At 39.0% G+C, this 24,825-nt stretch overlaps 1 protein-coding gene across 2 annotated transcripts in view; it reads left to right on the top strand.

Annotated features, from left to right (window-relative positions):
* Positions 1-23,310, top strand: part of LOC123316946 (homeobox protein unc-4-like) — a 35,224-nt gene extending 11,914 nt beyond the window's left edge. For both annotated transcript variants that reach the window (XM_044903268.1, XM_044903267.1), the window contains exons 2-3: positions 7,467-7,651; positions 22,067-23,310. In XM_044903268.1, the coding sequence (XP_044759203.1) occupies positions 7,467-7,651; positions 22,067-22,507 (626 nt within the window). In that variant the 3' untranslated portion in view covers positions 22,508-23,310. The remainder of the gene's footprint in view (positions 1-7,466; positions 7,652-22,066) is intronic.
* Positions 23,311-24,825: the final 1,515 nt, after the last annotated feature.

Here is a 24,825-nt window from a genome sequence, read left to right as displayed (position 1 = left end):
AGTCAACCGGCTATCAAGCCACTGAGCTCCTATATCATTGACTTGAAGCTGATATGGGATTGCCGAAGGAAACTCAATGAAAAAGGCAACATTAAGGTCCGTTTAGACTGGGTTCCAGATCACTCTGGAATCGAAGGATAAATGCCACTAAGATAATGGCCCAGAGCCTTTCTGTAGTATGAGAAAATTCACCAGAAGAAAGATTTTCTGAAGAAACCAAAAGAGACACAATGTGAAGGAATCTTCCAGGAATGGACCATTTGGATCTGAGTAAGACTAACAGCGGGTTTCATAAAACTCTTACTGCCCGATCAACGATTTGACAGCCACTGGATTTCAAAAACGAAATCGCTAAAACTTTTCCATTCCTACATATATTGAACAAGAAGCATTTTAGAATCATTGAATAGATTTATATAGATCATAATTTGATTCGAGAATTGAATTCCGAATTCTTATGACTGAATTATTGATTGAAAACAAATTGACGTTTATCTGTCAATCAAGCGTTGATTCCCCGATCGAGCTTTATGAAACCGGGGGTGAAGATGCCTACAGATTACTCTGACGTTACGTGGGACGCGCATGATTCAAAAATCTAACATGGGATTTTGCGCGGAATCATTCAAATTGACGTCACTGGAACGTGCAATCCCACGTCACGTCAGAACAATTTAGACTTTTGATTCATGCGCATTATGACGTGGTGCCACGTCACGTCAGAGTAATCTGAAGGCACCTTTAGTTACGCCTTCTCACCGGGCTTCCTCACTGACATTGAAGCCTTTGAGATCATGTGATGAGAATGGGCTTATCGGAAACTGACGAGTGTTGACTCTGTGTGGAAGAAGAGAAAACTCCTGTTCACTAGTTACAGAATAACTCGTCATTGAAAGCCTGTGCAAGGAATGTCTTGGACAAGAAAAATATAGAATGAATGACGACTTGAAGCCCTCTCAGATACTGGAGTTCATTGCAACTCTGGAGCTGGCCCAGTTGTGTGAGAAGGACTCTGATCGGTGGCAGAATAGACCATAAGGTCTCTGTGGAACATACCAAACTGAAGCTATGGCCTCTTTTCAATAACATATTGCATTGACAGTCTCTGTTAACACATGAATACCAAAACGTTTCCAATTTGCTTGGATTAATGCTCGAAGGTATATCCCACATACATAAATAAAAAACTTTGAATTTAGCTTATCGTGAAACCGAATTTCCACCAGCAAAACCCTCTCCGCCATAAATCTCGCGTACGCCACGAAGCGGCAAAACGAATCCGAAAGTTTTAATTCAAATCCACCAACCGAGCACTGTCCGTCACAATTTCATAACTTCATCTTTCTGTCTTGCCTTCTCTCCCAGCGGCCCTCCAGACTCCCCAAACTCGGCCAGAAAGCAGAAATTGCGGACTTATCTCGGCCATCTATCTGCGTCTGGTTGACGGCGAGCAGACTAGGGCCGCTCCAAAAATTGAATAAATCAAATCTGGTCGGAACGCATCCGATCTATGGTCGGGCGTGCCGGCCCTTAGTACGCGATCGCATAGAGTCGAGTTTCGTTCTGTGGGCGAGGTGCTTATCTCGCGAATTCTATTTTCTGTAACGAATTGAATCTATATATCATATTACAATTTGCCGGAATGGTCGGCTATGAAATTTTACGAGTTTTGGATGCGTCTTATCTTATCGCGGGATCTATCGTCTTTATTGTATTCTCTATGAGGAATTATTAATTTTATTATGTATTTTCTTACGAATTTCCAGGGTATGGCTGGGATGGGGGAGATTTTATGGGAGATATTCGCCTGCGTTTCATTCGCGAAAATTTATGCTTCCTCAATTAACACACGAGACGTAGTAGTGATGTTTATTATCATTCGTATCAAACAAAGAGAAATTCCTTATTCACTCTAAGGTGAATGAGTTTCATAAATAATTGATTCACAGAAATCCATCTTTGACGTATGACGTATGACATAAGACGATGACAGGTGATCACAGAACTTTAGTAAAGTCTCGTCGACATCACCAAATTATCAACTGACTAGCGATATTGTGCACGATGCGAATGTTTCAGTCATAAAAACGATCACGATGAATCCTGATCCTGTCGATCATCTCTTGCCCCCGCGTCCCACTCCCAAGGTACCAACATTCCGACGTGAAAACTTCCTATACCTCAGAACCGATTCATTAACCATGTGTCAAATTGAATTATACACCACGAATATGAAATTATGAATGTTAATCCCTTGGCAGCATAATAGTTATTAAAAACCAATTTGGGCTGGAAATCGCTCGCAATTTGAAATAACTAACCTCCGCCATGACATGTTTATAACTTTATCTGGGAACGAGATTATACACGGAGAGCTCTCTCTTAATAACTTAATATTTCCGAAGGTATAAATATCTGGCAGGACACTCTGTGAACTTACACTCTCTGAGAGTCAGATTTACGAGGGAATACAAACCGTGTAATTTTAAATTGGCCCTAATCGAACGAACAGTGGCGTCCATGCATGGGAAGACAAAAACACGTAGGAATTTCATCTTTACTGCGAACTTTGCAATGAACTCGATTTTTTTTTTAAGTGAACTTCCTGAATCGAACAACAACAATTATTCACATATAAGTTTACATTGCAGAAATCCACATTACCTTATACACTGTGAGACTACTTTCAAATCACTAAAAGAAAAAAAACATAATTTTGATAACTGACAATTATAACCAACACTTCATGGGTTCAGTGAAAATTTTCATCGATAAAAGGAAATATTCTTGATTAGTAGTTGGTTTGCTATTATTATGAAAAAATTATGATATTCTGAGGTTACTCTAATGATGCTAACAGTTCATCATTTCAATGGTTTCAGTGTGAAATTCCCTCAGAGCAATGAATTGAATTCATTTATGAAGTGACGTGGTATACTCTCTTAAGGCTGAACAGCATGTAGTCAGAAAACTAAAAATATATAATTCAAATATAGCTATCCTAATTCTATAACCTATAAACAGAAACAATTAATAGTTACACATAAAAATGTTCAACACGATGATAAATACAATACACAATGCAAAAGGAATAACAATAAATACAAATGAGGTCACAAAACTACAAAAGTATAGTTATGCCATATCAGCGATATGGCGGTGTAAGAAATATAATAATCTAGGAAATGAAATCTACTATATGTGGAATAAACGGCCTTAGTAATCAAAAATTCTTTCAAAGACTGGAAAGCTCTACCGATGAAGTGAAGATAAAAGTTTTCGAAATTGGAAACTCAAAGTGAGAGTTCTACCAAACTTCAATTCACACCAAAACAAGACTTTCAATATGAAATCCATTAAGAGAATTCAATTAAATCCAACAAGAAAAACTCGTCGCTCATGTATTGAAACAAACGCATGTATGTAATTCAATTCATTGATAACAGTGTCCCCCTGAAAAGTGACGATTAATCTATTTCAATTTGATTTATCATTTCCAGTAGATTGCCAATTCAGAAATTCGTTTAGCGTGAAAAATCCATTAACGAACATGCGGAAACTATTTTTGCACGTCGTATTCGGTTTTTGTTGTATTGTCATTGTTATTTCCGAACTAATTAAATGAGGGGCATTATTGGATTCTTTTGTTATGCCCTTTTAAATATATGGGGTATTTCTATGACTTGGCAGTGTTTCGAAATGAAGTAGACCATACAAAACTCGTGACCAGTCGTATGATGTTACAAAAATATCTGAATAAATACTCAATTTGATCAGTAACAGAAAACTGCTGGAACTTATCGAATCATTTTAATATTCCTTATTGATAAACTCTTCCCCTTCGTGAGTTGACGCAAATTTCTAGATGATGATTACATGATGAAAACCTTTTCGTCTCATTTAAAATGAAAATTCGCTCCATTGATTCCAAGTTAAGGATACGTTTTCCTTTACATAACAATAATGATGCCTCTGATTGCTAACTACCATTCGAGTGGATTGGAGTACTGCTAGAGGGCTATCCTACAATTTGGTATTTCCATTCAGCATTTAATAACATGCAATTGAACTCTAATTGTACAAATTGATAAGGGTAGTCATTAATGAGGTTATGAAACGTTACCGTCGCTAGGTGGAGCTACGTGTAACCAATAGCGATGATAGCTCAATGGAGGAGAGAAAAGTTGTCAGAATTACTGAAATTGAGTCCAGAACCAAGCTTTCCCTTATACTGGGCGTCCAGCTGTTATTTCTGATTGGTAGTAGAAGTGTGATGTTGAAAATGTCTAATGTTTGCAATGTTTTTGAAATTTTCTTGTGATTACGATCTTTACAAGAGCTTATCGAGGATAGGAACAAATTCACCATGCATGTGTTGACATATGTCCAACTCTACCGCCACCATCATTCACAGAAATGGCATCGTTCTTCGAATAATTGAAAAGGCAATAACAGAGTCACGTTTGTTCAAATAGCGAGACTGCAAAGTGACATTTGTCCCTACAACCGCCAGTTATACCTGATTGATGATCATCGATGACATCACAGGACTGTAAATTGAACCGTCCGTTTCAATAGGGCTATTTTATAACTGGGCACAATGAACAAAGCGATAGATAATGAAATTGGTTGATTAAATTCCGTATTAGTTCCGGTCGCTTGGATAGGCAGAAATTGCGTGCAGTACACGAGTAGTTATAATAGATAAATGGATGGTTAATCCTTGTTGCTGATCTCCCGTTCATGCTTTATGATGAACTATGAGCTTTCCATTTTCTGACTATCAATAGATCCATAACAGAAGGCCTTGCGGAAGGTCCAAGCATAACGAGAGATGTTTTTGAAACTTACATTTAACGCAATGTTATACTAGGCCATCTTCTGTCGGTACTTACATCAGAAGGCCAAACCGAAAGATCAACTTCAGGCAGATTGGAAAGCCAGTCTAAGTCTTCTAGACCAACAATTTCGCCTCCTAGGTTCAAGGCATATAAACCAACCGATCTTCTAGTAGCAGATGGACGCTAAGAACATAACAATGGAGCCTTCGTGAAGCCAAGTCGGAGTAGACCACAAAGAAAATAGGAGAAGTTCGATAAAAGGCAGGTCGAAAATGTTCGAGATATGCCAGAGATAGGCAGACGAGCAAGAGCATGAAGAAGGCTTTCATTCAGGAAAAACAGAGGAAGAATAGGTCTTTATTTCGAGTATATCAGAAGTCAGAAGATCTACCTACAAGAAGAAAGAAGAAGATCAAGGACTTCTTCTTCTGAGTGAATCATGAGCAGAACAGAGTCATTCTTCATGTATTCCCTCAAGCTTATGCTGAGGTGCCTTCATAGGCCAACAGATTTATGTCTTCTGTAGGTTTGGTTAGGCAGAACAGGTCTTTGTTTTGAATAGATCAGAAGTCAGTAGATCCACCTACAAAAAGAAAGAAGAAGATTAAGGGCTTCTTCATCATGAGCAGAACAGAATCAATCTTCATGTATTCCCTCAAGCTTATACAGAGGTGCCTTCATAGGCCAATAGATTTATGTTTTCTGTATGTTAGGTTAGGATAGGTTAGGCAGAACAGGTCTTTATTTTGAGTAGACAGAAGAAGAAGATCTATTGATCAAGGAATGCTTCTTCTGCTTGAATCATGAGCAGAACAGAGTCATTCTTTATGTATACCCTCAAGCTTATACAGATGTGCCTGTTAGGAAGATTTATAGGCCATCAGATTTAAGTTTTCTGTAGGTTAGGTTAGGTTAGGATAGGCAGACGTGGAAGAGCATAGAGGAGGCTTTCATTCAGGAAAAAAAGAAGACCAGGTCTTTATTATGAGTGGATCAGAAGTCAATAGATTCACCTGCAAGAAGACGATCTATTGATCAAGGACTGCTTCTTCTGAGTGAATCATGAGCAGAACAGAGTCATTCTGTATGCATACCCTCAAGCTTATAAAGATGTGCTTGTTGTGTCTTCATAGACCAACAGATTTATGTTTTCTGTAGCTTGGGTTATCATTAGACCATCAGTGTTTCTATTGGATCAATAATCAAATTTCAAGAACTAGACTAACACATCAACTTTTGATATCAATGAACCATCATGTTCTTTCAATTTGAGTCTTATTTCTACGCTCGACATTTCTGAGAGTTCGATCTGCAATAAATGATCGATAATTGAACGTCAATTACAAGTCGATTCATTTCCTATGTCTAGGGAAAAGGTACCATCTACATATTCAGTGCGATAGGTACCTCTCAATTTTTTTTCCGTCGATTCATGACCGCCAGATGGCGTCCATGCGGCCATGTTCGATTTCCGCTCATCGAATAAATCACCTCTAACAATTGAAACCAATTCAGCCCGATTCTGGGTCGGAATTATAAACGACCGAACAAGCAGTAAACATTGATTGTAGCCAATAATGGAATATTGTTTCACGGGCCACCAAACTGAATTTCAGGCAGTAATTTAATTTGCTCCACGTCGATTGGTGGCTGCGAAGGGATTGCGGATTTCGGACCGTTTCCATGGTGAGCGGAAAATGGGAAAATGGTGGTTTTCGCAGAGGCAAAAATCGGCGCGTTTTATTGATTCACTTCATTATACACACATATCCAGATATAACTTGATATTACTGCAATTCTGAGAGTTATCACTGACTCAACTGAGATCTAATGTGCAAGTTCGTAACAGATACACACAAATTGGACGAGTATATCATTAGAAATGGAGAGGTTTCAGAGATATAATGACAGAGGTGCCATCTATCGCCAGGTAGACGGAAGTGCTTCCTGGGTCCTGTTGACAATTGTAGATTCCTAGATGAATACCACGATGGAGACTTGCCAGCAAAGGTTTTTCATGCAATAAACTGTGAAAACATTGAAGTTCTTGTGCTTTTTCCGCTTGGTCGATTCCAGAGGTTCGTGAATATAAATAATGAACAGAAAACGATTAAAGACTCATTTTTATAATCGTCCACACCTACGGAGTTTATCGACAGCGGCTATCCTAGCTTTAGGCTCATCTTGTATGGTTGACTCTTATCGGTAACGATTTAAACTGATCTCAATAACTTCATTGAATAAACTATAATCATTTATATATTATCTAATATCGAGAGAAAATAGTTTTGAGAAAGTAACGATGATATTTACGTAGCCGATATTATGATGCTATCTTCAGTTCCTCGTCTGCAGATCACGAAGGAGAAAATTCACATAGATCCTTGAAATTAGAAGAATAAATGTACATATCATGCTTCCTCTTTTTCACTCAAATATTCAGACTTTGAATTGAAAACTAATTTTAATTCTGCATTCTACAGAAATGCATCTTATGATTTCAAATCGCCATAATGGTAAAAACCATGAAAATTTATCATTAATAGTTGAAAGGACATGTTTCTTGCTATTTAATAATGTGAGCACCAACTTTTTCTCGTGTTGATTCATATTTTCCGATTGCAGGTGGTTCAGAAGGTGGGGAGCAAGACTCAGAAAGTGCAGCTTCTAAGAGGAGAAGGAGCAGGACCAACTTCAACAGCTGGCAGTTGGAAGAGCTCGAAAGAGCCTTCCTGGCTAGTCATTATCCTGATGTATTCATGAGGGAAGCACTAGCAATGAGGTTGGATCTCAAAGAAAGTAGAGTAGCGGTGAGTAAAAGATTAATGCCTTGGCCTTAAATAGAATAAGTTGGATCAGTTTTGATGATCATCAAAAATGGTTGTCTCAACCCCTCTTTAGCTATGAAGGATTAGTGAGAAATTAGTTGTAGGTGAAAAATTTGATTTGTTTATCTGTACCCTCCTGGGACATCCTGTGTAGTATGATTATAGTATCAAATTGCTTAAAAATGGGTGAAATTTGAAAATACAGGGGGAGTTTTTGACTCGTACATATATTTTAACAGTAGATTTTCGAGGTCGAAAGAAACACTTTTTTCCTATACCATTTTTTCTGATTCTATCCTGATAAAAGGATAGATATAGTCATTTTAAGTTTTCATAATGTGCTGTGCCACCCCTGGAAGAACAAAATTACCGTCAGAATAACTAGCTCAATCTGTGACAATACACATCTGTGGATCTTAGAAACAGAGTAGTATTCAGCCAAATTTTTCAAATTTCACAGATACTTTTTAACATCAATTTACTCGAGGACGGCGCATTATACGTTGAATATATGAAGAATACTTTTATTTTACAAAACGTTCAAATACTCATCAGATATAGCGTCCAACTTAGTTTCAAGAGTTAGGATCTTTGAGTTTTTGGTTACCGAGAATAAATCTACAAAAAAACTCAAAAAAGAAACTATAGTTGCGAATAGACTTATAATTTCTTAGGGCTAATTGCGACTGTGTGCCCTCCTGTGACTGAAGAGACCCAACCGTGACCTACAGATCCTCCACACTCCGGGCATGGATAGTCACCAACCAGATCTGGCCGCCGCTGTATCCTTCTCGAGGTATAGAGCTATTTTGGGGAGTCTTGTGTCTTACATCCTCAGAATGTGGCCGCTCCATCTTAGTCGGGCCCTCGTTACTTGAGTTTCAATTGTTGTACAACTCGCGCGTTGCAAGACTTCTGCATTTGAAACTTTGTGGAACCATTGATGTGCATTATTTGTCTTAGATGATGTTGTCGCGTTTGTTCAAGCTGCTTAATCTGTCGCCTGTAGGGAGTCCAGCTTTCGCTTACGCAAAGAAGCTTTGGGAGGACCACTGCTTTGTAAACAGCAGTCTTGGTCGTCAGATTAAGGTCGTGATTTTGAAACACTCTGTCCTTTAGCTTTCAGAATGCCCGTTATGCCGAATTGATACGGTTGTGATCATAATATGAATATCTACCTACTAAAACGCATTTATGTTGCTTTATTGATTCGACCAGGGGTTATTCAGAAATCCACTTTGGGATCTTCTCAAAAAGATCCACTGAATAATTGACCAATTCTCAAAATCAATCTGTTGTCATACTCATCCTTCCAGAAGCCCTAATGGTTCGAATTGCTAGCACGTTCAGTGGTCTGTCTAGAAGAAAGAACTGCTGCATGCCTTGAAATCAACTAAAGAGTCTGGTTTATCGAACTGGATAATTTGCGACCATAAAAAAGAATGATGCCTACGAATTAAAACACACTCTGTATACGTTATATCAAGAGCGAAGAATCGACGTCAAATTTTGGCTTCATTAACGACCAGAAAACCAGTCGGCAATTTATATCAGTTGCAATAATCAACTCCGCGCTTTTTCTGCTTTCTCGAAACCTGCCCGAAGAACGCCCCTTGTATGTTTTACACAAAATGACATCCTTGGCGGGTTCCACCTCCCGAGGAACACTGGTAGTAGTAGTCTAGACTGCCACCGCAGTGATTCACTATTTCCTAATTATTTTCTAACAACCGGGACTTGATTACAAACGCATTTTTCATCCGGCAGTCCAGACAGCAGACGTGGTGGGCATTCATCAACACATCAAAGAAAATAATAACACAATCGCATACATATGCAGGCCTGAATGAAAACCGCATTAAGATTGTGATAGATTATAATGGATATTCAAATCAGCGGGCAAAATAATAATTATTCAAATAAAGCCGGACTGTAGGTAATGAACAACGTCGGAATTTGCTGATAGAGGTGGAAAAGTTGCACGATCACATAATGACTTCATCAGAACTGACAAAATCGTACAGATGAGGTGAAAAACGACGGATGCAGGGCCGTAACGTGGACTTTCGATATTTCCTCTGGGGTTGCAGGAACTTTCATCTTTTGTAAGGGTAAACTTCCGATTTATGAATGATTGGATTTTTAACGCTTCCAGAACGTCTTTTGTTAGCTTTTCCCCTAGTTGAAACACTCAAACTAGCAATTCTTGGCTCACCAAAAATAATCCAGATAGAAGACTCCAGTTTTGAGAACAAATTGTGGAATTTTACTTGATAAAAATGTTGTAAACATAGAAAACCGCAAAAAAACCCTCCCTGGATCAGGAAAAAGACCGAATATTTACCCTGAGGCGATGAAATCTCGAGATTTATTATGTAATCACATTTGATTCTACTATGATTTTCCTGGCAGATGGGAATACTAAAAAATTTGTCAAGGCCAAACAGTTGCACCCAGCTTGATGAAATTTCCAAATTTATTACTGTCTTAAGACAAGGAGTGCATAGTATTCGTTTTAAAGATTCTATAAAATCAAATAGTTGATGATTCAATAGAGAATTGCACTCCAGAGTGAAAAGTGGAAAAACAAAAAAAATTATTTTCTCCTAAACAGGGCCAGATATTTGAAATTTTGGTATGGAAATACAGGTTTTCGAACACGCTGATTCTATTGCGAGCAATTTCGAAAGCCTATTTCCCTTTGTTTAGATTTTCATCTTGAAAATGGCAATTTTTCAAAAATCGCAATTTTCAATCTGCGATATCTCCTGTTATATTCGTCTGATCCAATTGGGATTTCCAGTTTTATAATCAGCATTGCCAAGGCTTCCACCCTAGCATAAAAAATCGATTTCGAAAATCTCGATTTTTTGGGTCAAAAATGAGCAAGGGGTTAGACCCCCCTAAAATGACCTATTTGCTACTCTGACTGAAAATCAAGATGTTCTATGACTGTCTTAGGATATGGAGTGCATAGAATTTGTTTTGGGGATTCTAGAAAACCAAACAGTTGATGATTCGATAGAGAATTGTACTCTAGAGAGCTCTTCGAAGTCAACTCGAAAATGAAAAGTGGAAAAACAAAAAAAGTTATTTTCTCCTAAACAGGGCCAGATATTTAAAATTTTGGTATGGAAATATAGGTTTTCGAACACGCTGAATCTATTGCGAGCAATTTCGAAAGCCTATCTCCCTTCGTTTAAATTTTCATCTTGGAAATGGCAATTTTTCAAAAATCGCAATTTTCAATCTGCGATATCTTCTGTTATATTAGTTTGATCCAACTGGGATTTCCAGTTTTATAATCAGCATTGCCAAGGCTTCCACCCTAGCATAAAAACTCAATTTCGAAAATCTCGATTTTTTTGGTCAAAAATGAGCAAGGGGTTAGACCCCCCAAAAATGACCTATTTGCTCCTCTGCATGAAAATCAGGGTGTTCTACTACTGTCTTAGGATATGGAGTGCATAGAATTTGTTTTGAAGATTCTAGAAAATCAAGCAGTTGATGATTCAATAGAGAATTGCACTCCAGAGAGCTCTTCGAAGTCAACTCGAAAATGAAAAGTGGAAAAACAAAAAAAATTATTTTCTCCTAAACAGTGTCAGATATTGAAAATTTTGGTATGAAAATATAGGTTTTCGAACAAGATGAATCTATTACAAGCAATTTCGAAAGCCTATCTCCCTTCGTTTAGATTTTCATCTTGGAAATGGCATTTTTCAAAAATTGCAAATTTCAATCTGCGATATCTCCTGTTATATTCGTCTGATCCAATTGAGATTTCCGGTTTCGTAATCAGCGTTGATGAGGCTTTCATCCTAGCATGAAAACTCAATTTCGAAAATCTCGATTTTTTTGGTCAAAAATGAGCAAGGGGTTAGACCCCCAAAAATGACCTATTTGCTCCTCTGCATGAAAATCAGGGTGTTCTACTACTGTCTTAGGATATGGAGTGCATAGAATTTGTTTTGAAGATTCTAGAAAATCAAGCAGTTGATGATTCAATAGAGAATTGCACTCCAGAGAGCTCTTCGAAGTCAACTCGAAAATGAAAAGTGGAAAAACAAAAAAAATTATTTTCTCCTAAACAGTGTCAGATATTGAAAATTTTGGTATGAAAATATAGGTTTTCGAACAAGATGAATCTATTACAAGCAATTTCGAAAGCCTATCTCCCTTCGTTTAGATTTTCATCTTGGAAATGGCATTTTTCAAAAATTGCAAATTTCAATCTGCGATATCTCCTGTTATATTCGTCTGATACAATTGAGATTTCCGGTTTCGTTATCAGCGTTGATGAGGCTTTCATCCTAGCATGAAAACTCAATTTCGAAAATCTCGATTTTTTTGGTCAAAAATTAGCAAGGGGTTAGACCCCCAAAAATGACCTATTTGCTCCTCTGCATGAAAATCAGGGTGTTCTACTACTGTCTTAGGATATGGAGTGCATAGAGTTTGTTTTGAAGATTCTAGAAAATCAAACAGTTGATGATTCAATAGAGAATTGCACTCCAGAGAGCTCTTCGAAGTCAACTCAAAAATGAAAAGTGGAAAAACAAAAAAAATTATTTTCTCCTAAACAGTGTCAGATATTGAAAAGTTTGGTATGAAAATATAGGTTTTCGAACACGATGAATCTATTACAAGCAATTTCGAAAGCCTATCTGCCTTGTTTTAGATTTTCATCTTGGAAATGGCATTTTTCAAAAAGTGCAAATTTCCCTTGAGAATTTGTCAAGACCGAACGATTCTTCCGAAATGGATGAAGTTCTCAGATTTTTAACTAGAAGAGTTACTCTTTCAGAATATGTATCACATTTGGATCTACGATAGTTTTTCTGGAAGAAAAACTACCCGCAAATTGACCATCGAAAAATTCCCAAAAAGTTGGGTTCAGTTAAAACTTCCTCAAAACCGAACATTTGCGCTGAGATGGGTGAACGTCTCAAATTTATCACTAGAAGAGTTTCTTTTTTTGGATATGTACGGCATTTGAATCTACGATGAGATTCCTTGGAGATGCAGATCTTTGAAAAATGTGGTCGCTACGGCTAATACCCCCCTGTCCGTTCCTGCGGAATTGAACGCGTTATTTGCATTTTTATAACAGATTTCCGTGCCTCACATCTGAATAAAATGAAATTTAAGTGCGGTTATTATTTTGCTATTACACTTCTCCTCCTCTAATATATTACATCGAAATTCCTATTAATACCGTGCGCTCAGATTGGGAACAATCATAATTATATTCAGATTAGGAGCCGGGCAATGTTCAGGGTTAGTTTTACAGCCCCGACACGTGTTCCTTTTGTGGTCTGGATGGCTTCTTTAGTGCGTGAACAGGGCGATAACAACTACTGATTTATGCTGATTTCATGTGCAGGGGTACCTAAAGCCGATCTGCACGAGGGGGTGGATGGTTGTGGATTTATTGAATTTTCTTCCGCGAAGGTGTTGCACGTTTGTGTTGACTGTTGTTCGGCTAATTGATTATTGCTGGAAATGCAACGCGAGCGAAATGGTTATTCATGTGTGAATGAGGCGAGAAGGGATCAGTTTTCAGTACACTCCCTAAAGTAACTAATTTGAAGTAATACAGGGCGAGTCTTTCACTCGTACACGTATTTTAACAGTAGATTCTTGAGGTTAAAAGCAACACTTTTTTCCCTTACCATTTTTCAGAATCGGCTCAGTTTAAAAGCCGACTCAGGAAAAATGGTAGAGTCATTCGGGGCAACTGTGCGCACTTTTGCCTTTCAAGCCATACCCTGTTTCAAATGTTAAAGCTAAGAAAATTAAAACATATTCATAAGATAGAGAATTTTCTAATCTATAAAAAAACATCAAAAAGCAAACAAACAAAAACGTTTTCTTTCCGCAAAAAAGAATTTAGTAGAGAAAGTCGGAGTGCGTTCACATGCCCCGTATTGCAGGTAAGTGTGCGCACCCTCACGGGGTAAGTAAACGCTGTGCTTTGTGAACCACACAATCAAAACAAATTACAAAATAATGTCATCAAAATGTTACAATATTAGAGAAATGCTGTTTATTGTCAATACGGAAGCGCCTTTTTACAAGCAGTGCATTATTGTTCGTACCACAATTCTTGGTGAACACAACTCTTGATACATTCCCCTGTTGGTGGCTCTTCATATTTTTCTGAACAAATAGGACAATATTGATCGAATCTTAACCAAGAAAATCAACAATGTCATAATTTATTCCTCACTGAACTAATGCCCATATAATGAATCTATGCGCACACTTACCCGCGCACACTTTCCCCAGTAAGCCAAAATTTGAATTGACGTTCTTATAGAGTTGAGCAGCTAAGAGAACCTTAAATTTTTTATTATATATTTAGATTAATATGCCCACGATCGAATAAAATATTGTTTAACACTGAGGGACTCGGAACTTGGACCTGGCAGAATTTGCAGAGATGCTAAAAATTAACAAGAAAACTAGTGAATTTGATTGATTGCAATTAAAAAGTTGAAGAAACGTGGCACGGCGCACTCCTATGAAAAACTAATATGGCGATTCTGCGCCCTTGCTTCACCCAAATGAACCCCTCTTTCATACATTGCACAGTCGAGATATACGCACTGCGCACACTTACCCACTGCGCTCAGTTACCCCGAATGACTCTTTAGTAAAAAAGTGTTTCATTTGACCTCAAGAATCTACTGTAAAAATATAAGATAATATATTATTATTATCTGTCTTAGATGACGCTGTTGCGTTTGTTCAAGCTGTAGGGCCTGTAGGGCGTCCACCTTTCGCTTCCGCGTTGGGAGGACGACTGCCTTGTAAACAGCTGTCTTGGTCGTCAGATTGAGGTCGTGATTTTGAATCACTCTGACCTTTAGCTTCCAGAATGCCCGTGATGCCGAATTGATACAGTTGTGTATTTCCGTATCTAGGTTAGCCCTAGTATTTATGAAGCTTCCCAAGTATTTGAACTGCTCGACCTGTTCTAGAGTTTCATTCTCCAGGCTGACATCTCTTTGAAGGCTTTCTGGCAGACTTACCAAGATTTTGTTTTTGTCGATATTGAGTCTAAGGCCTAAAGCTTTATATGTATGTTTATAGGTTTCCAACATTATCTGTAGATCCTCTGAGCTCTGAGGCGCTTCAAGTTAAATACGTCTCTATCAATTCTGAATATTATTCCAACACCTCCTACAGAGGCATACTCATGTCAGCATTTATCGAGACAGCTATGGCGAAAATATTGAACAGTAAAGGCGCTAACACGCAGCCTTGTTTCATTCCAGAGTTTGTTAAGAAATGGTCGGTTGTAGAGCCATTATGCTGTATTCTAGCGGTGTTGTTGGTATGAAGGCTTTTTCACACTACTAAGAATTTTTCGGGTACTCCAAGGCGTACTTCTCTATAATCTTTGGTGTATGCATAAGTATAAGTGAATCTCCTAGCCCATTCTTCAGTGTTAATGGAGTACTCTGCCTTCTTGAAGATGTAAGAACCATTCAACTCGTTGAATCCGATTTTGGATGATGAAATCTCCCAGTACAACCGAGTCGATAACACCATCGCCTGTTCTTATCTTTCCAAAGCGAATGAATTCGAATGCTTGCCCTGAGAAACGACCCCTCTCTCCACCACTTTTCCAGAAGTTAATGAACCGATTTCCCGTTTCTCCCGGATAGCGGAAAAGCGCCCCGCTCCCAGGAAAAGTCAGCGATTTTCACCCCCAGATATCGTCCGAATCGGCGCGCCAATAAGGTCCTCCCCCGCGCGCGGGGTCAAAGGGGAAGGGATGGACCCTCCCGGGGGATCGATTCCACGAGGTTAGGAGATTGCGATACAGACTGATGCCGGGCAAAGGACCCTTTCATCCCCCGGAAATCGAAAAGGGATGAAGCCCATTATTCCCGAATTGAGGGCGGTTAGATTTGGTTAGAGGAGTAGACACATCATCGACGCCGGGGTTAAGGATGATGCGTGTTGGGGGTTGGAGGATAGACCTGCAACTGAATTGATAATTCGGTTGGAAATGGACGTGGACCAGGTAAAATTTTGCTTTTTGGCAAGTTCTTCCCATATTTTCGTGGAGTGAAAGAATTGGGATTAGTGAATGGTTGTGGCAACGTCGTTTTGACATAAACGACATTTCATGTGTTATTGATATTGAATTATTCCATGGCCAACCCCTTCTGCTTCCATAGAAGTTAATGGACTTTAGATAAAAAGGACTGTCTGATCTGGCTGGCCATTGTTTTTCGAATATATCTTTGATTGTCCGATCAACGATTTGACAGTCACTCGATTTCTAAAACGAAATCATTGAAACCTTCTCATTTTTAGATATATTGGAGAAGTAGCAAGTGAGAATAGTTGAATGGATGTATGGACATCATAATTTGATGCGAGAATGACATTCTGAATGATCATGACTGAATTATCGATCGAAAACAAATTGACGTCTATTCGTCAATCAAGCGTTGATCCCCCAGTCAAGCTTTATGAAACCCGAGGTTAGCTCGCTCGTTATTCTGAAGGGAATTTTGTTTCTCCGAGGCGGCATAGCATTGTGAATTTTATCAGGGCCGAATCTAAAAAATTTGTATAAGAAAAAAGTGTTTCTTTTGACCTCAAGAATCTCCTGTTAAAATATTTGTACGAGTCAAAGACTAACCCTGTATAGATCAATCCAAACGAAGGAATAACACACCAAATCCGTGTGTCACTACTCCAATTCAACATCTCTACCGGATTACCGGCATCAACCTGACGACATAATTGAAAGATGGCGTGTGGTATACGCCGATGAAATGAGTGATTTAATTTGGACAAGACGTTAGTCAAACCACCAACGTCAAGTGGTCTGAAACGAATAACCCGCCATTATCGACACCGCCAACGCGATTAAGTTATTACGAAGAAGTTTGCGTAATCTTTTCCATCTTTACGACCACACCGATTGGTGGGTCCCCGGTGATCGATAGGACCGAAATGTGGCATTTCCTGTTTTCTCGAAAAAAGCAGGGAATGGATAGTTGCCATGAGCAGAAACCTACTATGGAACCAAATAAAATTTCAATGTTAAAATATTTTATTACTCAACATATTCTCCTCTTAATTGGATACATTTATTACAGCGAACCTGCAACGTCTCTAGACCTTTTAAAAAAAAAGTTTCGTCTTGCTCTGCAAACCAGACCTCCACAGCTTTCATTATCTCCTCCTTGGAAGAAATTTTACGTCCTTTTAAACTTTTTTTCAGTTGAGGAAAGAGATGATAGTCGGATGGAGCCAAATCTGGTGAATAAGGGGGGTGTTCTAGTAATTCAAACCCTAAATCACGAATTTTTTGCATGGCAACATGAGATCTGCGTGCAGGGGCGTTGTCCTGCAAAAACAAAACACTTTTGGATGGCTTTCCGCGTCTTTTCTCTTCAATTTTTTTCCGTAGAGTGCTCAGTAATGTCGAATAGTAATCTCCGGTTATTGTTCTACCCCTCATCCAAAAAATCAATCATGATTACTCCATGGCAATCCCAAAAAATTGAAGCAAGAACTTTTCCAGCAGATTTTTGGACACGAAATTTCTTAGGTCTTGGAGAACCAGAGTGTCCCCATTCCATCGATTGTTACTTTGTTTCTGGATCGTAGAAATGTACCCAAGTATCATCCATAGTAACAATTCGGTTTAAGAAGTCTATGCGGTTTTCAAATCGAGCACAGATCGAACGCGATGCTTCTACCCTTGCACGCTTTTGGTCAACATTCAAACATTTGGGGATCAATTTCGCAGCAATTTTTCCTATGTCCAAATTGACGTGAACTATATAATGAACGCTTTCGTATAAAATATTCAGTGCTTCAGATATCTGTTTTAGCCCAATTCGACGGTCTGATGAAATCATTTCATGAACTGCATCATCTTCAATGGAAAATTCATCCCTTTTGAAGCTTGCAGTCCAATTTTTCACGGTCGCATACGAAGGACATTGATCACTAAGGGTATTAAGCATATCTTCGTAAATCTGCTTACCTCTCAACCCTCTTAAATACAGGTACTTGATGATGGCTCGATACTCCAATTTTTCGATTTTCACAATTTCGATGGACATCTTCTATCTTCTAATTTATTTCGTAACTCTGGTTTACTTTTTTGACCTCAAACTTCACACTGACACTTCTAAAGAGTTATTGTTCGTTGGTATGGTAACGCAATATTTTTTTATGCATGGAACTGGTCTAGGCTAACTAGATATCAATACATCCTCGTATAAAATCCCACAAAAAAACGAAATTCAAGAATTCCAGTACAATTCAACTCCTAAATCAACTTCAACCAATCAAAGCACTGAACTCCTATGTCATCGAATCAAAACTGACATTGTTATGCAAACGCCGATCTGGGAACAGCTTTGATAAGGGGCAAAATAGACCTTATGGTGGTCAGTGAACTATCAAACCATAAACCAAACTATAAACTAACGCTTACCTCAAAAATCTACTGGCTTTACGAATTAAGTACAATAAACTAATATGTCTGACTTCCTTCAGCAAATGCTTCATCTCCGCATTAATATCGATGTGCGTGTAACCGTTGTCACAGTCATAGATTTTTCCGCCGAAAAGAAGATAAAAGACTCGCGAATTTTACCGAAACTTCGCCATACACCTCGTCGTCTATTCTTATCTATCGACTAAGGTCGAACGAGCCCAAAAGGCACTAAAATCACCGCTAACGAAATCTCTGTCACGGATCGTTCGAATAACATCCATTTCGACGCTAATTCCCCAACTTTTCCGTGGATCTCCGCCGATGATAAAATAGACCGTTAAAAGTTTCCCCTAATTGACGAACTCATCACATATTTTCGATCACGAATATCCGCCACGAACTATAAATATAACACTTCGAACTTCGGGTCATTCGGCCGTATCTCACGAAGAGTCTTCGTTCACCTGTCCGCAGGAAAATTTTCTTAGAATTTCCGTCAGATGGGACATCTTTATCTTCGAAGGGGGGCCGGATAGCGAGCTCGGCGATGTAGGGGGTAGAAATTGCGGAGATCTGGGGTTGTATTGCGCCCTGTCACGAAACATAGCACCCCGCCGTACAAGCCTATAATTAACATGGTAATTTGGGGGCGTGAGGTTGGCAGTATGTCTTGCTGGCGTGTAGTGGCCAGCCTGGGTGCAGGGTAGGGTTGAGCTGAATCGTTAGGAACAAATTTTGCTCCCATAACGAGAATTACCCAAAAGTAATATGCAGTTTAAAAAAACCTTATACCACTCACCCATTTCCGACCTTTTCAAGGTATTAAACAAAAAGTCTTAATCCTCTTAGTGTTATTAAGATCCCCCCTTCAAAATACAAACAGAAAATCCTGTACGTTTCACAGTTCTTCTTTAATACAATCATTTCTTGCTGTATTCCGTTACCGAGAATAATTCATCAAAAAGACTCAAAAACAAAACTATCGGTGCGATCAAACTTATAATTTCTTTGGGCTACTTGCGACTGTGTGCCCTGTGACTGAAGAGACCCAACCGTGACCTACAGATCCTTCCACACTTCGGGCATGGATAGTCACCAACCAGATCTGGCCGCCGCTGTATTCTTCTCGAGTCTCCATTATAACTGTGGACCAAAGACCTCCACTGTGATCTGTCTAACGCTAGTTATTCCCAGTTATGATTGGCATTAACTGATTTCCGGGATTTATGCAGTGTATCCCTAAATCGCTCATACTGGCCTCCTGGTTTCCGAGCTCCCTTTGGGAATTCGCTATATTGGAGAGTCTTGCATCTTCAGAATATAGCAGCTCCATCTGAGTCGGGCCCTTGTTACTAGAGTCTCAATTGTTATACAACTCGCACGCTGCAAGACTTCTGCATTTGAAACTTTGTGGAACCATCTGATGTGCATTATTTGTCTTAGATGACGTTGTTGCGTTTGTTTAAGCTGTTTAATATGTCGCCTGTAGGGCGTTCAGCTTTCGCTTCCGTAAAGAAGCCTTGCGAGGACCACAGCATTGTAAACAGCTGTCTTGGTCTTCAGATTCAGGTCGTGATTTTGAAACACTCTGTTTTTTATCTTCCAGAATGCCCGTGATACCGAATTGATAAAAAATGTAGCCAAAACATGTCAAATATAGTCTTGAACTGAGCGATTTCTTCTTCCTCAACCTACTATTCCAGATCAGCCGTAATAGGAATAAGTAAGCACAACTTTTCACTCAATGGAAGCAGATATTTGAAGTCACTAGATGGATAAGATAGCATTTATCATGCTATCCTGGTTATTTAGTTGCATAGATGCATTTTCGGAGATTTATACTCTCCCAAGAGGAATATAACACGACTTCTATGGATATAGTGAAACTTGAAACCTTTTAGACGCACTTTTATCGCACAAAACTACCATTGTACGAACATATACTGTCCATTTACCAGGCAGAGATCATTTTGCTCCGCAGGCTTACCCTTACAATGAAGCAAGAGTTTCAGGAGCTAGGTCAGTGAAAGCAAACCTCTGTAGTGGGCAAATTTACACCTTCAGACCAAGTTTTTTGCCATTGATATTTGTGTCAAGGTAGTCAACCTCCCTCACACTCTGACAGATGTAATTCACTGCTAATGAAGAAAAGGTAACAACTGGATGGGTACCAAGGGCCCTGGAAACAGCAGCAACTAATCAAAAGTGGAAATGAATGTTTCAACCAACCAAAATGGAGCTAAAGAGGTTCTGGAAAACTTCCTCATCCTGCCAGCGCAATGTCAATCTGACAACACTTCAGAGCTTCTTGCTCCAAAAGTTGCCAGCAATGGTTAAAAATTTCCAGGTACATTTACTGACTCTTGTGGTAGATACATAGGTACAGTAAACAGATCAGAGGAACCAAAGCACAGAGGCCTTGCGAAGAGACTAAACTATATTAGGCATATCCCCTGATACTAGACATTGTTTCTGAGATACAATAAACAACATTGGTGGTGCACAACAGAACAACAACAAATACAATACCATACTGTGCATTATGCTCATTTTTCTCGAGTAAATCATTTTAACCACCTCATTTCATCGTCGACCATTACAAGGCAGCAAAAAACCTGTAATTACCAACTGATTCCGAGTGATCCAACCCTGGCAATCGCCCGTACTGCCCTAGGGCTCATTTTGGCGCTATCACGACTAGATCGACCTGGTTGTTTATTATAATTGCATGATATACATATAAATTGATTGTACTAGCGTGGCAGCAGGGGTAGGTGGGGTTGATGACTTCATACGGGTTGCATACACCGGCGATGATTACTTTATTGACGGATAAATCGAGGTTCACTTGTTCGACACACACGCCAGCCTCGGTATCGTCACGGCCTTTTACGATTAATTTTGCGTTGACCAGGCCTTGTACACTCGCCAGGAGTCACGTGATATCGAGCCATAAAGTGGAGGCAGGAGATACGTCTGTTTTGGCAGGATAAGAATGGCTGTTGAATTTGCCGTCGATTCATTCATTCATTGCTGTATTCCGTTACTGGGAATAAATCTACAAAAAGACAAAAAAAAAAGAACGCCCTCCTGTGACTGCAGGGACCCAACCGTGACCTATTGGGGAGTACTGGGGAGTCTTGTGTCTTGCATGCTCAGAATGTGGTCGCTCCATCTGAGTCGGGCCCTCCTTACTTGAGTCTCAATTGTCGTACAACTCGCGCGTTGCAAGACTTCTGCCTTATCTGTCTTAGATGACGTTGTTGCGTTTGTTCAAGCTGTTTAATATGTCGCCTTTACAGAGTCCAGCTTTGCTTCCTTAAAGAAGCGTTGGGAAGACGATTGCTTTGTAAACAGCTGTCTTGGTCTTCAGATTGAGGTCGTGATTTTGAAACACTCTGTCTTTTAGCTTCCAGAATGCCCGTGATCGCGAATTGATACGGTTGTGGATTTCCGTGTCTAGGTTAGCCCTAGTATTTATGAAGCTTCCCAAGTATTTGAACTGCTGATACATATAGACTAGAGGGTTTTTATCCGAGGAGGCATAAGTAACCATGGTCCATGAGGTAAGAAGGCATCAGACTCAAGCAACAGCTTCTTCTGGCTATAGGAAGCTAGCATATTCTTGCTTAGATCCAGATATCTCAGTTTTAAGTTGCCCTAAGAACTTTTTGGTATTATCCATCGTAAGAAGATTTCGCCAGAATGTTTATCTTTCAGTATTTTCCTTCTTCTGAAACTCTTCCTTGTAGATACATTTCCTCAATCCCCATTCAAGGGAAATGGTTGAAATGGACTATACTTGTGGCGTAGATTATGCACTAAGTTATAAGAAGAAGTATTTCGAGGGTATCAATAAGAAAATTCTGTCTTTCCACTTGACGCTATTACTAATGACCCTCTTTCTTTTACAGGTTTGGTTTCAGAACCGTCGAGCGAAATGGCGCAAGAAGGAACACACCAAGAAAGGACCAGGACGACCCGCCCACAACGCCCATCCCCAGTCCTGCTCCGGAGAACCCATTCCTCCAGCGGAACTGCGAGCGAGGGAGAGGGCCAGACGAAGGAAGAAACTGCAGAAGGCCCTGGAACGCCAGGCGAGAAAGCTGAGGGCCAAGGGGATAGCCGTGGACCTTGTGGCCTTGAAACGGGAATACCTGAGCCAGAGGGGCGCGGACCTGGACAGTGATAGTGATATTGACGTGGTGGGTGACTCCGGGGCGGAATCCGAGGGGTTCCCCAACAGTCTGTTCTCGGTCTCCTCGGATACCGGCATGGACTTGACGAGTACGTCGCAGGACGAGAAAAGCAGAAGGGCGAATCCCTTCAGCATAGAGTCGTTGTTGAACACATAAATGGTGGTTGTGCAATAGTGGATGAGGTGATTGAGGGTTCCCGAACTCAACCAGAAACGTTCCAATTGGTTATTAGGAATAAAACGAAAACAAATATTGTACCAGTGCCATAAGTAACCTTCAGACTTTATACCGACGTTTCTTGGGTATGAACTGTAAATTAAAAAGCTAACAAAGTATTTATCGTAAATGTATATAGAGGAAAGATTGTCCGTATGGCTTATTGAGGATCGTGTACCTGTAAACCTCGATCCAAAACTTGTAAATATTCGACTTGTCCTTGTGTATAAACGTCCAAAATGATCTGAATATTCTATTTATTGATAGTTTTAAGTATGGAACACATAGAAACAGCAATACATTCCACAGTTCAAACTGCTTAGATTTAGACGAAAAAATTTCATATCCACCCTTGCCTAACATTTTTGGGTTGAAGTTATAGTCAAATAGACATAGTTATGGAATCGGCTAAAGAATATATTTCAAATATACCAGCTGAAAACCAAAATTTCGATGCCATTCATTCGAATCAAAGTAACCATTTATGTTGGGATCATTAAATCGAACGCAAATAATTACCTAAACTAATTGTTGATGTTTTCTCTAGTCGAATTCATATCTCGTACATATCAGACCTAATAAAAGGGAAAATAAGATATCACAGATATTGTTTCTATATCACGCAATGTTGTCTATAAATTGGATGATGCAGCTTTAATTAACAGAGTTTGATCATTTCTTTATTTTTTTTTGGTCTACAATAGCCTTCTTCTATATCAGACTAAGAGATAAGTAAATATTATTTATTCGAAAATGACTTTTATTCTGTCCTCTTCCTAATATTTCAGTTCCCAGATGACCCAGTTTCAGATAGAACCTACACCAAACAGGCATAACTGGGAAATGGTACTATTTCAATGAGAACTTGGTCTTTACCAAGAGTTAGCTTCAAATAACTGCAACTTTATTTAATTCGAAAATGAAGATTCTAAACTGATCTACCTGATATCAACTCAAATATGTTTAGGTATTCATAAAATGCTCTATTTTGCACTGTATATTTTCGAGCAAGACTACCATAAGAACTGAGTACTTAAACATGACTAATTTGAATAACATTTCTCGTACTCGCATCTTGATTTTTGTTGGATAATCATCAATTATTATATCTCTAGCTTCTAATCTGTGCAAAGGATTTAGAACCGGTCTAGTTCTCATGTCATTTTACCGGCTGTTAGAGTGAAGTTTATTGACACAATATTTATCCGTATTATTTATTCATTGATTTGCTACTCGGCAGTCTGAACGCGAACCAGTTGTTATAATAATAATGAATTTCCATGTTGGCTACCTTGTAGGTAATGAGGATAAATTGGCAGGCATGCAAGAAGTTTTTTCATCTGGATAAAATGGCTCAATTACTGACGGATACTGGTATCTTTAGACTGTTGAGCGAATCCTTCGATTTTGACTAGCAAAAAACTTCATTTTGCGAAAGTTGCAGAAGAGTAAGGCCAGAGTTAACCCAAATATTGAAAATGAAAGATCCTGTGAAGGCAGTACCTGCATTTTAAGTTTTTTTGTTATTAAAAGATGGGCTTTAAATGCCCCAACCAAAAATAACCGTATCAGTGACAGACCAAAGTCTATATAAAATAAAATTATCGAAGTGATCTCTATCAATATTTCCTGAGTAATATAAAACCAAAATCAAGCATTCAACTATATCTGGGAATAGAAAAAATTAATCTTCTAACCTACCATTCTGTCCAATTTCATTCTGAAACTATTTAGTCAACGACATATCGTTTCGTGAACGATGAGAACGATAGGGATCTCCGAAAACCATTTTTTCCATTCCACATAACCCTATATAACCTTCCACAAATTGATTGACGTGAAAGGCGATCACGTGACCGAATCAATCCCGAAATAACTCTGTATATGTCGTTCAAGTGGCTAACAACAATAATGATATATTTTAACATCATAAAACTTTTTCGAAATTGCCAACATAAAAATTGATTCGACAAGCTGTAGTCTGAGTTTTCGTAGAATTTCCTTTACTCACGCATGGAGTTATAGAATACCACACATTTTTCATGTTTGCTCAACCGTTTAATGTCTCTTTTTTTAACCCTATCGAGTTCTAACATGCGACGTGCCTAGAAATGACTTGGGAATTTTTGAAAGACGGTTAAAGGAAATTCCCAGTATTCAATGAGAAATAGAGTGCAGAAATCATCGTTGCCAACTGTCCAAAACTCAACAATACCCTGCTTATCAGGGTGATTTGTTGACTAGTACACATTTTAACA

This window comes from Coccinella septempunctata, chromosome 7 (genome assembly GCF_907165205.1).
Source record: "Coccinella septempunctata chromosome 7, icCocSept1.1, whole genome shotgun sequence".
Classification (NCBI taxonomy): Eukaryota; Metazoa; Arthropoda; class Insecta; order Coleoptera; family Coccinellidae; genus Coccinella; species Coccinella septempunctata.
This window is presented reverse-complemented; position numbering and strand designations above follow the sequence as displayed.